Here is a 13620-nt window from a genome sequence, read left to right on the forward strand (position 1 = left end):
CACTTTTAGGCAGGCTGGAGTATTAGAATACGCATTTGGCTGAGCTGTTTAAACAGAATATATTCCTTACCATAAATTTTCTATGCTACTGGAACTGCAGAAATTCTCCTTCAAAAGCCAAACATGCCCACCTGATTTGCAAGTAGCACAAAGTAGCACTTTCTTTAAAATCTAGAGAATTATTGCTGATATTTCTGCCTGAGGAACCCACCTAATAATAATAACAACATGTTTTTCCACACTGTGACTTGATTCTGGCTGCACACATTTCCATTCCAGTGTCATTCACAGTTGTTTTTAACTTCAGCGAGAAGCAAGTTTTCATTTCAGCTAAAACCAGACATATCAAATTCAACTTAAAAAAAAAAAAAGTTGGGGAGGGAAAAGGAAGGGCATTTTGGCTGGGGAGAAAAAGGAGAAGAAGGGACTGTTAAAAGAATAAATTTTCTCTGAGATGTAACACTATCTTAGCAGCAGCAGCAACTTGCAGGCACAACTTGGTGGATTTTTCTTCACCTTTTGGTTTTTCATCTGTAAGTTCTGCAGTGAACTAGGAGAGACAACTTTTGTGGATTTTGTTTTTTCGCCTTTTGGTTTTCCATCTGTAAGTTCTGCTGCGAACTAGCAGACACAACCTTTGTGGACTTTGTTTTTTCGCCTTTTGGTTTTTCATCTGTAAGTTCTGCTGTGTGCTGGGGAGGGAGGGAAGGAGGGAGGGAAGAGATTGGGATGGCTGTGGCTGCTCAGCCCACGCCAGGAACCTCTTGGTACCCTGGCAGCATCCCCAGCTCCCTGCCCGAGTGAGCTCATGGGGCTCAGCTGGCCTCGCAGAGGTGGCACCACGCACACGGGTGTCATGGAAAGTGTAAGAGGGCCACTTGTTCCAGGGCTGGCTGACAATGCGGAGCCGCTGTGTCGCCCCCAGGCCAGGCCAGGCCATGCCAGGCGGGCGGGTGCCGGCACACGAGCACATGAATAGCGGGTCTGTTCCAGCAGCTGCGCCTTGCCCGGCTCAGAGCTCCGGCAGCAGCGAGCGCTCCGCTCCTCGGCCGTGGGGACAGAGCTGGGGACACGCACAGGGATGGCCTCGGACAGGGACAGCGCCAATCCCCACGTGAGTCTGCCTTCGGGGATACCCACGGTTTGGGGGGAACATCCGCCGCTTGTATCATTTGCTCCTCAGCTTTGGCAGCGAGTTTCCTTTGAAAACTCAGTTCTGCTTTTTTCCTCTGCTCCCCTTTGAAGAAAAACCAGTGGCAGGATGTCTGCTGTGTTCTGCCAAGAGTAGTTATGAGCCTTTCTCAAAAAAAAAATAAGGGTTAGAAGAGGGATATTACTAAAAAGAGATGCTTTTTAGGGAAGGAAGGGTAGGGGAGGAAGAGATTAGCCTTCAGCCCTCAGAAGGAGGCAGCACAAACTCTACAAGCTGCATAAGTCTGATCTGCCCCTCATCTCACAAAGCCTTTCTCTGTTTGGCAGAAAGTTCTCTCAATCTGGAGAGGAGAAAAAGAAATAAATACAGCAAACAAAGAGGGAGTGAAAAGGCCAAGGTTTCCTACATATGGTTTACAGAGAAACAAAACTTCTTGGTGAAGCTCTTTCAGTTCTCTGTGTTCCTGCTCTGAGTGTTTTTTAAGAAGGTAGAAGTGTTCCTACTCTGTTTGTGTTTTTTGAGAAGGGTGTTTCTTGTGTGCAGCGCGCGTTCTCAGAAAGGGCAGCTACCCAAGGGTTGGGAAAAAGAGAGGAAATGGAATCAAAAGCCCAGATCACAAACACCCATCAAACCTCAGAAGTTCCAGTCCAGATCTTCACTTCAGACAGCTGTGAAGGGAAGAATATGAAGCATTGCCTAGGGCACAGCTTCCAGCCCTGAGTTGGTGGCATAAGGGTCCAAACTTTGCAGCTGATTTTTCTGTCTGAAATGGTCTTAATCATCCTTAGACTTGGCAATGGGGAAGTCACTCTGGGGTCACAATTTTTTTTCCTTTGGTCCATGTCAAAGAAATTAAAATGGTAATATTCGTGCCCTTGGAAATAATCAGGACAATGTTCCTTAATTAGAAAGAAGGACTGAGACTCCCCAAACCTGCAGAATGCATCTCCAGTGAGATACTGGTGGTATCTCACTGGTGCAGAGCAGCTTTTGAAGACCTGAGAGTAGCTATGCTCAATAAGAGACACAGCTAGTGATGAACAGGTAGCTATGACAGTGAAAATGTACTTTGTTAAGACTTTATTAAGGGAGAGATAAATATTAGTCTTTCCTAGAACTAGACAGTAAGGGGAAAAATATAGACATCATTAAGCCAGGAACTGATGGTAAAGAGAGGACAAGAAAATTATGCTAAATTAAAAGTCCAATGAACTCCCTGTATATTAAATCACTCCACTGAATGGAACGTTTCAGGTCTATAATGAATTTAAAGTCCAGGTAAAATAGATGAAAAAAAGTCATTAATTAAAAATCTTATAAACTACTGCAAAATTTTTAGTTTAGAGTTTTCTCTTTCAAGCCACCTTGAGGTTAAGTGAAGAGCCAAAAGTGACCACACCAGCATCTTTGGCCTTTACAATACTCAAATAATTATGTCCAGAAGGCCAGAGGTTCCTTGAGCTGCACGACTGAGAATAATATCCCATCTGTTTCCAGAGCAGGGAGGTGTAGAGTGTGCACCACTACAAAACTGGCCCAAAAATAACTGTGCTGCTAAGGTTTCCTTTGTGACACCTCATGGGGAAGCCAGCAGGCAGCACAAAACACAGGTGAATGCACACAGACTCTGGCATGCTCATGATCAGGAAATACAGTTACAGGAGAGGGAGTGTTACCCACCGGTGTAATAAATAAAACCTCTTAACCAAACGAATCTAGTTTGGTTCAGACTCCAAAGGATGTAAAAGCATAAGCTGCAAATGGACCAAGAGCTGCTCTGGTTCCAATCTGCTTTCTGAAAACCCACAAAGAAGGAGGGTTGACCCAGTGAGCATCCAGGCATGAGCTTGGAACACCAGCCATGCGATTAATACATGAATAGTGAGCGCCTTCTCCAAGACTCATTTATCAAGGAACAAAGTAAGTTGTGGGTACAAGGAGTCTCATGCATACCTTTACTATCACATGTGATTTGACTGCAAGCCAACCACTTTATTCTATAAATAAAGGCCTGAGTGAGCCCTCTTTGAGCTCTCCTGGCTGCATGATTTCCCCTTGCACTGTGACAACCCTCCAGGCTGCCTCTCAAAGCAGAAACCTTTTACCAGCAGCAGATCTCTGGTAAGTGATTGATACTGCCCAGAACCCTGTGGTATGGTAACTTTGATTTCTGCCCTGGTACCTTTGATCTTATCTCAGTGACTGTTGGTTTTCCTTGGTAACTTTTACTTGTGCCTTGGTAGTTTCAAATAATTGTTCAAATCATTGCGCTGTATAATAACAGACTTGCCATCAAACATTTTTACAGCATTATATTAAAATCACTTTCACAAATATCTTTGACGATGATTCTCGAAGTGATCTAAATCCCAAATCTTTTGTTCATGACAAATTGGTGTAGTTGGCAGAGTCCTGAATCAGGATTCAGGACAATAGCTGAGACAAGCTGAGAGTCCTGTAAGTGATGAGACTTGACAAGTGTGAGGTAAGGGGAGGAGTGGTCAGTGGCAGAGGGAAAAAAGTGGTTTTCAGTGGAAAGTACATTTAAAACCCTCTTTTGAGCAGGGAATGCAGAGCAGCTATCTCCTTGGAAGTTTCCAGCTGTGGGTTTGGGAAGATCTTGGGGAATGTGAACTGCACACTCTAACTCCTGGCTCACTGCTCCTCAAAGAGCTCCTGGATGGAGTAGCAGGAGCAGTCAGGAAATTGACTGTGACACAATACAGAAATAGGAGTTTGTATTTATAGACTGGGGGTCCTGTGTCTGAAGCAGTTGCCAGTTCCTCCTAGCATTTCTTACACAACAGAGACAGGCTGGACAGGTAACTCAAATGGAAACAATGGACCTTTGTCCTCATGTAGGAGACAGCAGGAGAAGGAAATCAAGATTTAAGAAGGCTCTAAGGAGAACTGATCAGTCCCCAACGTTTTTTGCTCATTCTGAAGCATGAACAGGAGCTCAACCAGCAAAACTGAAAGTGTCTGTAACAGGACTCCCACATGCAGCATGTCATCAGCCTGTGGAATTTGCCATCTCCTGGGGCAGGTTAGGAGGTCAAATATTGGGGCGAGCAAACATAGAAAAGAGGTCGGGAGGTCCAGTAACAATATTTACAGTTATGCAAGCTAAAAAAAGGTACCTTCAAATTCCATAAGCCAATAGCAGGATAAAAATAAATATTGGAACTTTTCAGCTCCCTACAGGCCCTGGCACAATTGCTGACCACACTACAAATGGTAGCTCGCATTAGAGAAATTAGACACCAGCTCTCTGGAAGTGGCACCTATGACTGTTTTTTAACAGCAAAAAGTGTCTCCCATTAATCCACTTTCTCCCTTACAAAAATTCTCTTGTTCTGTGTCTTCGCAAGGAGTCTGCTTTCCCATTCTGACTTCTAGGAAGACCAACAAAACCTCAAATGGTGTAGAGAGAGCTGCAAAAAGGAAATGGTGCTGAAATAGAAAAAAGGCACAAGATGTGCAGCTTTACTTGGTTTATGCCAGCCAGTCAAGTGCTAAGAAAATAAATAGAACTGGAATGAAAATATTTTAATTACACTATTAATTTACCTATTAAAAGGTAAAACTTTGACATTATTTAATCTGAATTATGCATTTTTGTGGCTCTATTTGTGGCTTCCAAGTGAAACTTTCACCTTCCTCTATTAAACACCTGTCATTGACAAGAACCCAGGCAGAGAGCAGTGTCCTGGTGAGGTATAGCAGAGTACATCCTGAGATAGCTGGGATCTGAGAAACACATTTGGGATGGAAATAAAAAAATCCAACAAGACCCCACCACCAATTTCCTTTCGCTTCAGGAAACACAGGTTTATAAATTAGCAGTATGGCTTTGATAGAAACACTCTGGCTGATTTGCCTGTACTTGTTTGTGCTATTGTCCCCCTGACTTTTTGTCCAACCCTTCCACAGAGATTTGCAGGGGAAGAAGGGAGGAGGGAGCCATGCAGGACACTTCTTTCCAGCAGCACAAGGCCCATTAAATCTGTTCAGCTCTGTACCTCAGCTCACCATCTGACATCCCAATACAACCCTGTTTCATTGGTGATTTAAGCCAATATCCCAAACTTTGAATGGGGGTGACTGAGACAACATCATTCCACCTCTCCCAGCACAGCAGCTGATACTAAATGGCTCTATAGTTTTATTAGATTTACATTTTTATGTTTTCTTGCAGGGGTGTTGCCCTCTGTACAAATGGGTGTTTAAAGCATGTGTGCTGGATAAAATGTCACCCATGTTCATACTGCAGAAGAGGTCCTATATTGTATGTTGTGTCTTTCTTTTTATAGTTTCTTACTCTTTGGATAAAAAAAAATTACAATCCTCTGGGATGAGAAGCAGAAGTAATACCTCACCATTTAGGGAATCTTTCATACTTCAAAAGTAAAAAGAGTAAACAGCTAAAATAATCGTTCTGGAAAACAGGCCCTACACTGAAATTTTTTGGCAGGGGTTGCTTCATGAATACCTTGAATGGAAAATACATCTGTGGAAATAAAGACAGGTTTACAAGTAACTTGCAAGGAAAAAAAAGATTTAAAGTAATTGCATAGTTTACTTCCAGTGCTCAGTTTCTGACCAGATCTACAGCAGGCAGACTTTAGAAAGAGATAGATATTATTTGGATAAATAGACCCAGCTACAGGTCTAACAGTGTGGACTTTTCCAAAATGCCCACAAAACAATTGGAAAGTCCCCTTTACCACAGCAAATCCCATCTCTCACATCCCCCTTTCAGTCTAAATCTGAACACACAGAGAGTGTGCTCACAGCTGGGCTGGACTTTCAGTTTTTTGGTATTTTGTGGCTTTAACTTGTGCTGCAAGGCTGTGATGTGCTTACAAGTTCCTGCTTTGGGCATGTATTCAGCAGCATTATCTGGGCTCTGTAATTTGGGCTGGATAGTGAAAATCTGCATTGAGAGAGAGCCTTTCAAAGAGAAATCTAAGAGCTGCAGAAAAATCCATTTCTGTGGAATTGTGGATCCTTGGACATTGCGTGCAATCCAGTCATCAAGAGGCTGAGGAGCTCATCTCACTGTGTTTGTAACTAAACTAACTCAGTTACTCCAACCTTTCAAACAGGATCCCACTCCCAGGGTTACATTTCATAAACCAGCAACACTCACTTTAGAGCACAGACAAATGTGTCACAACGTGCTGAGGAGAAGGAGACTAATTCCTGCAATCAGTACTAATTAATTCTTGGTTCTACTGTCAGATGTGGCATTTTTCTTCTTCCCTTTGCATTCCTCCTGCCTGCTCTACCTGGACATGGCCAGATTTCCCTCTTGGGGTGAATGTTTGCTTAGGCCCTTCCCAAACATAGGGATAATAGTATTTTTCATCTTGGGTTTTAAGGTATCTGGGGAAAATGAGGCTCATGTGGAGTTAAATAAACCCTTGGAGCATCCTTACAGCAGTGGTTGAGCTGGACCCTCACCCTTCACCTATGAGGGGCAGTGAAAGAAAAGGAGGAGTCTTTCTGAGGGACAGAGAAAAAGGAAAACAAATTCTTATCTCATGTGCTTCTCCTGTGTTGTGCTCACATGTGGAATGTGTTTGGAGATTGTTTCATTGGTTTCAAGTGAATTGTTTTGACTTAATGACCAATCAGTGCCAAGCTGTGTCAGGACTCTGGAAAGAGTCAAGAGTTTTTCATTATTATCTTTTTAGCCTTCTGTAAGTATCCTTTCTGTATTCTTTAGTATAGTATAATATAGTATAGTATAATATAGTATAATAATAAAATAATATCATATTAATATTAAATAATAAAATAATATCATAAAATAATATAAAATAATACATTAGCCTTCTAAGAACAAATAATAAAATAATATCACAAAATAATATAAAATAATAAATTAGCCTTCTAAGAACATGTAGTCAGATGCATTGCTCCTTTCTCTGTCTGGGAACCCCACAAATACAAGACCTGTGCACATTGCAGATTTGAGTGCACAAGGAGTTTTGGCTGCAGTGAGTAACCATAATCCTGGTTATGGTGGTGGCAGCACAGCTCTCCTGTGTGGCCAGCAGTAAACCACTGAGACATCTTTGTGACTGGGAATCCTCTACAACATGAAATATCTGTTAAAACGCAGCTAAACTGAATTTTTGTATCTTTTCTCAAACAGTTGCCCTTCTCACTTTCACTCCAGCCTGAGTGCTGATCCTTGCACGTGCTTCTCTCTGTTTGCCCCCAGCTGACACACAGGTACAACATTTTCCCCTCATTTACCACAGAAAAAGGAACTCCAAGTCACCCCCTCTCAGCCCTTTCTGTAAAATCTGTATTATTTTGCTCTGCTTCTCTGCTGAGAACCAAAAATGGGCAGCACTTCAGGCATACAATAAGCACACACAGAAGTGTGAGCTTCTCCAAGTACAAGAAGGGTGAATGGGCATTTTCACTGCCATTTCCCTGTGCCTGGCTTGTCAGCCAAGTGTTTATAAAACTCTCTCTGGGGAAAGGCAATACAAGAAGTGAGCTCTACTACTGTAATCTAGACTGCCTCAGGTATGTAAACATGGAACAGAAACTTTTGAACTGGACACCAAAATGATGGAAGGGCCCAAGTGCAGAGGCTGCAAGATGCACATCAGCAGTCACCATACACCTTGACACACTCCTTTGAACTAGCCCAGCTATAATTCCTTGTCAAATTACATGAATCAGATATGTGACTCTGTAATTACAGCTGTGAAAACCATTATACACAGGATCTTAGAACTTTCTATCCAAAATAACCCTTGGGGAAGAAATTTCTCATTAAGGTGCCTGGGTCAAGGTTCAGTGAGTACTGGAAATTCTGGGGGAATCCTGTTGGCAGATTTAGAGAAACAAGAACAAGAAAATGAGATCATGTTTTGGTTTGTGGCTTGTTCATGCTCTCTTGGTTTTTTTCTTTATTTTTCCCCTAATATTTATGCATATTTGCAGGAGTTCTCTTTTGCAGAATACTATTTTATGAGATTTAAAAGAAGGCCCAAATTCACCACAGAACTTAATTATGTGTCAAAAATAACTGCTCCTACCAATCTAATAAGAGCCAAAGGGTGGCTAACCATTCTTCTGTTTTACTGAAGGACTATTTCTGCAGAAAATAACAGCACAGAAATACTCTCCCAGGACTTGTGTGAGAACCAAGTTCTTCTGTCCCTAGTTTTCCAAGAGTGCTATGAATATCAATGAATTTAATTTCACAATCTCCACATGGAGCAAGAGGTGTTTTCCTGGCTATTTTACAGATATTAATCAAGATGGTTAAATGAGCACTGAGGTACCCAAGGGCACACTAGTGGAAGGTGACAGGAAATACTGAGCATCTCTGGATGGGCAAATTGCCACAGAGCAGCATTCTTTGGCTCCATCTTTGTTCTCACAGGTTAAATGCCTAATCTCCATCAATTCTTGAAGGAATCATTGAAGATTTTTTCACTCACTCTGTTAATTCACACAGTGCAAAGAAGAGCATTAACTGAAGCTGTCAATAAGGGACCACCCATAACTCCTTCCCCTGCTGAATGTTAACTTCAACAGCCATTGGAAACAAAATTTTGACACACTTTCAAAAGTTCGGGCACACACAGCTGTGTTTGCACCTCTTTCTTGCTGGAACCAGAGTCACTCAACCACACTGGTGTAGGATGAAACCCCAAAACCAAAGTGAAACACACTGAAATGTGTTAAACAGAAATTCTGACTCAGAATGACCATACAAGTTGATGCAACTTTTCAACTTGAACTTTGCACCTCCTTCTGGCTGGTTCAAGATGAGATGTTGCTGCACGTCCCTGTGTGATTTCAGGCTGTGGCCACACAGTTTTTGCTGACTGGAGCTGGAGCAGGGAGGTTCATCCTTCCTCATCACCACCATCAATAATTATTGCTGCCTCAATGCAATGCTCAAAGTAATCACTCTGTCAAGACTGTCTGGGTTGGAAACCTCCACTGCTGAGTGCCTAAGCTAACCCAGGTCATTGTGAAAGAACTTGTTTCAGGAATATGTCTGGACAGATAGAAATAGCAGCTCCTCTACACAGGCCTTCATCTATCTTACTGCAATGGGATAATTGCTTGAATTCTTGAATATTTCTTATTATTATTATAAGAAATATAATTATATTCTTATAGTTCTGGTTATGTTAGCTGAAGATCTAGTTATTCCATGATTATCAGAAGACAACAGCTACACAATCTGGGTTCTTCTTCACTTAGTTGTATAAAATAAGGCAAACAGTTAACAGCTACAAATACAATAAAAATTATTCCTACAGAACATTGGCACCTGGGATTTTTCTCATCTTTTGCCCATGGTGACACCTTGACTGGAAATCCACACTGATCAGGGAGACACCCAGCAAAGGATTGATACACTACAAGAAAATTTACTGCGCTGCTGTTTTGTTTTAACCAAATCAGATTTGAGCTCCATCCTCACGTGCTGGATTCTTGGGAGCTGACTCTGGCCCAATTCCTTAGCCAGCCCCCATTTTTGGCACGTGGTTGTGAAGAAGTTGCCGAAGGGAGCTGTGTCAAAGGGCTTTTCCTCTGCTCCTAATGGCTCCACGTACAGGCTGGAGGAATCCGAAGCGCTCACGAAATGTGGTTTCCCTGCTGGTGTTTGCTGTTCAGCTGGCTCAGCAGCTCAGCCATTTAAAACCATTGTGAGTGGATTTAGCACTTGTGAAATAATGCTGGCCTGTTCAGACCCACAGAGGGATGGGCAAAGTCCTCTGGTGCAATAAAAGCCCCTCTCACCTCCTTCTCCTGCCTGTGAGGTGCAATGGAGTTTGAGGGAGAAAACTACAAAACTACTCACACCCAGGTGCAGCTACACAGAGATCAGGTGGAAGAGACATGGGCCTACCAAAATGAAAAAAGTTAATGTGTTGAGAGGAAGGAATCACTTCAGTATCCCAGAAAAAAAAAAAAAAAGAAGAAGAAAAAAACCCACACCAAAACAAATACACCAAAACCTCACTGAGTAGGTATAGGGAGCAAATAATGAAGGAGAAGGAAAAAAAAAGGAGGAGCACAGCCCCAGAAGAGAGCTCCAGCAGGGTGAGTTCCATAAAATCACATCCTATGAATGCTAGCAAGCCAAATGGGGGGAATAGGTACAAAAAACAGAGGCCCAGAGGTCTCTGGGACCAGAAACCAGAGAAGATGGAGCACCCCACATCCTCCTACTCTGAGCTACTGCATATAGCAAGAGGTGTGTTTCATCCCTGAGCTGATCCAATGCCCAATTATCCTGCTGAGACCATCAAAAAGAGGAGATAACAGGCACACTGCAGATCTGTATCCTTGTGTAGAGATTTGAACTCAGGACCAGGCTCAGACAAGCAATTCAAGAGCAGATGGCAACAGGTCTTGGTGGCTACTAATTAGATTGGCTTTTGGTCAGTGATGTGGGGCTGAGGAGCCCTCTGATTCATTCCCAAAGCTCTGCACTGCCTCCAGCTGAGTTATGAACAGGGTCAGTCTTGCAGTGTTCAGTTTTTTGCCAGTTTTTCCAAAGTGGCAAAACTGGCAAATCCTTGCAGATCCCTCTGTGGAAGGGGAATGGGCTCAGGACTCAGCTGTTGGCCAGTTTGGTGTTTAGGGTGTTTAACACTCAGGTGTTTAGGGCCAGGGTGCTTCCTCTTGCCTCACTCACGCTGCACAAACAGGGACATTTTCCCTCCTGTGGGAGCAGCTGACTCAGACCCTTGGCCAGAGGAAGGGAAAGGTGTCCCTGTCATGACCAACAGCAAAGAATGGCTAAAAAATAAAAAGATGCATCACTCTGTGGCTGCGAATGATAACAATACATTCCTCTTTATCCTGGTCCAAAAGCAATTTTTCCCTTCCTTTGTTCCCCTCCCTGTGTTTTCCTATCTGCTGAGAACGTGTTTCTCAGCTAGGAGCCCAGCCAGTCTGTTATTGGTGTGCCTAAGATCATTTTCACGTTCCTCCCATTTTTTTTGTTTTACATATTATCAAATGACTTGTGAAAAGTGAAGTTCAGCCAAGCAAACCTCCAAGGAGTTATGCAAGAGCAAGTAGCCCTGAGCTTTACCACGAGCACTGTACATCAAAGAGGCACGTCCATGGATTGATAAATCAGTTTATACAGGGATAATCAGGGACACATTGTGGGTATGTAGAGATGAAGATATGAAGGCTGGCAGGTGCTGTTCCAGTGGCTATCCCTAAATCAGAAGGCACTGTCTCCAGCCCTGCTCTTGACCTCTCTGAGAAATGAGGGGCAGTATCTGGCCAAGCAACTCCTCCAGTCAACTCCATGCAGATGATACAATTCCATGCACGCGATACATTTGTACCCTGCACAAAGTGCTGCTCTTTCCTTATCATCTGCTCAGTGGGCGTCATGGTGAGGCTGATTCAGCAGAAATCAGAGCCATTCTTGTGGGAAGCTGGTGTCAGGAGCAGCCAAACACACAGGCTGAGAGAAGGCTGTGATTTACTGATCACAATCTCTACAAGGAAAGATCTATGGGCTTTAAAGGCCCTCTTCTGCTCCTGGTGTGTTGTGAAGGACAGATAGGGCTCTGTCACTCCTCTTGGTGGGGCTGTAGGTGATAATTTGGGGACCTAAAATTGTGGGTATGTTGTATCTGTTACAGAGCAGCACTCAGTCTGCCTTTTGCCCAAGGCACACACGTTACATACACAGTCAATGCTGACATGTTGATACCTGTGAGCACAGGGAAATTCACATTCTGTACTCGAGTGCTGCAGGAGCTGAGGCATTGAGATGATGCAGGATGGATTACAAGGTGAAAGGTCTTCAAAAAGCCCAAGAAAACAAAAATTTCATTTCCAGGGTCAAAAACTGGAAAGAACAACTACAATGATTTCTCTAAATATTAATAAAATCCCCTGTCTCATGGGGATAAATATAAATTAAAAGTCACTGGTCACGATAATCATATTAATGAGTGCAAAAAAGCTTCTTTTGCCACTTTGTCTGGTCATGCTAGCAGCAGAACCAGAGTATCAGGGTGCCCAAACAGAATATGAGAAGTCGTGAATAAGAAAAAAAGAAGCAAGTTGGCATTTCTTTTTGCTGGGTTTTGTTTAGGGGTTTTTTTTAGGGAAAAAAAAAGACAAAAGACTGTAGTGAGTGCACAGAAGGGCACCACAAAACCCCAGGACTGCTGCACAACATACTGACAATAAAGCTGAGCTGCTTTATTGTGAGCTCAACAGGGTGAGCTCTGCTGGGAGAGGCAGAAACCCAGAAGGGAAGGGAAGGGTGTGATCAGGAGTGAATAAACTGCAGGGATAAACTCCTCAATCATTTCATGCTAGGTGTTGCAAATGTTTCAATGTGCAACTAAAACTGGGAACTAGTATGAGCCATTTGTCCAAGCCCATGCCAAGTAAGGACCACCACAACTGCCCTTCAAACACAGTAAACCAGTGCCCAGTCTGTCCCACATGGTTCAGGATTTTTCTTTCTCCTTCCCAAGGATTTTTATCCCTCCTCCAACATGCAGGAGCTCATTTGGACACAGCTTTAGCTATCCCCTTACAGGAATCCAGCTTCAGTACACAGTGCTTACTGAGTGAGCCCCACTTGAAATCCAGAGCATTTGTTCTGCATCAATGGTTCCCACTTCTTCTGTCCCTTGGCCATCTTGAAAGGAGAAACTACAGGATAAACTCCAGGTACAGTGAGAAAGGAATTGTAAGAAACTCCAGTTTCTGCAAAGTTTTGTTTTCCCACTCCAAAAACTGAACATATTCAGTGAATGTGAATGGTTCTTGAGAACAAGACTGTGTTTGCAAAATCTGGGCCATCAATTGTCATAGAAATTCTGCTTTAATCCCCTCCCATTCCTATTCTGGCTCTGAGGTATTTGCTTCCCCAGTCCAGTCTCCTACTGAGGAAGGCCTCCTTTGCTGCACCCTTTTCCAAAGGTCTCTCAAAGCAGCCTCTGCTCAGGAGATCCCTGAAAAACTCAATTGTCACTAAGGGGATTTGGGCCTCCCTTTAAATTCTGCCATGCTGCATTATGGCTCCTCATTATAAAGTGAGCTCTTAAAGGTTCTTTGTCTCTTCAGGGTTGAAAGTTGCTGACTGAATGTCTGGGTCCAATTTTCCTCCTTTAACTGGCCATTCTCAGCTGTGCAAAGTGTTTGCATAATGCTACAGGATCATTCACACATCAATCTTATTTTACATTTTGAGCCTGTTTTGCAAAGGGGTTAATGAGAAAACAGAACACAACCTGAATAATAAGTCACCAGAAAAAAAACACTATCCTAATTCCTTAATACAGAGCCAGAACAGCAGTTCCTCTCACAGAGGGAAGAGGATGGACACTTCTAATCTGAGAATGCAATTCCCAGGGACAGTGTTTGAGAAAACAGCAGTAATCTACAGAACACCCAGGAACAGTTGTTGAAAGATTCCCGGGGTGTTA

At 43.0% G+C, this 13620-nt stretch overlaps 1 protein-coding gene across 1 annotated transcript in view; it reads left to right on the forward strand.

Annotated features, from left to right (window-relative positions):
* Window positions 1-922: 922 nt before the first annotated feature.
* The window catches only part of NINJ2 (ninjurin 2), a 41741-nt gene continuing 29043 nt past the window's right edge, over window positions 923-13620 (forward strand). Inside the window, exon 1 of the mRNA XM_064736309.1 lies at window positions 923-1114. Coding sequence (XP_064592379.1) covers window positions 1082-1114 — 33 coding nt within the window. The 5' untranslated portion in view covers window positions 923-1081. The remainder of the gene's footprint in view (window positions 1115-13620) is intronic.

Source organism: Zonotrichia leucophrys, chromosome 1A, assembly GCF_028769735.1.
Source record: "Zonotrichia leucophrys gambelii isolate GWCS_2022_RI chromosome 1A, RI_Zleu_2.0, whole genome shotgun sequence".
Taxonomy (NCBI): domain Eukaryota; kingdom Metazoa; phylum Chordata; class Aves; order Passeriformes; family Passerellidae; genus Zonotrichia; species Zonotrichia leucophrys.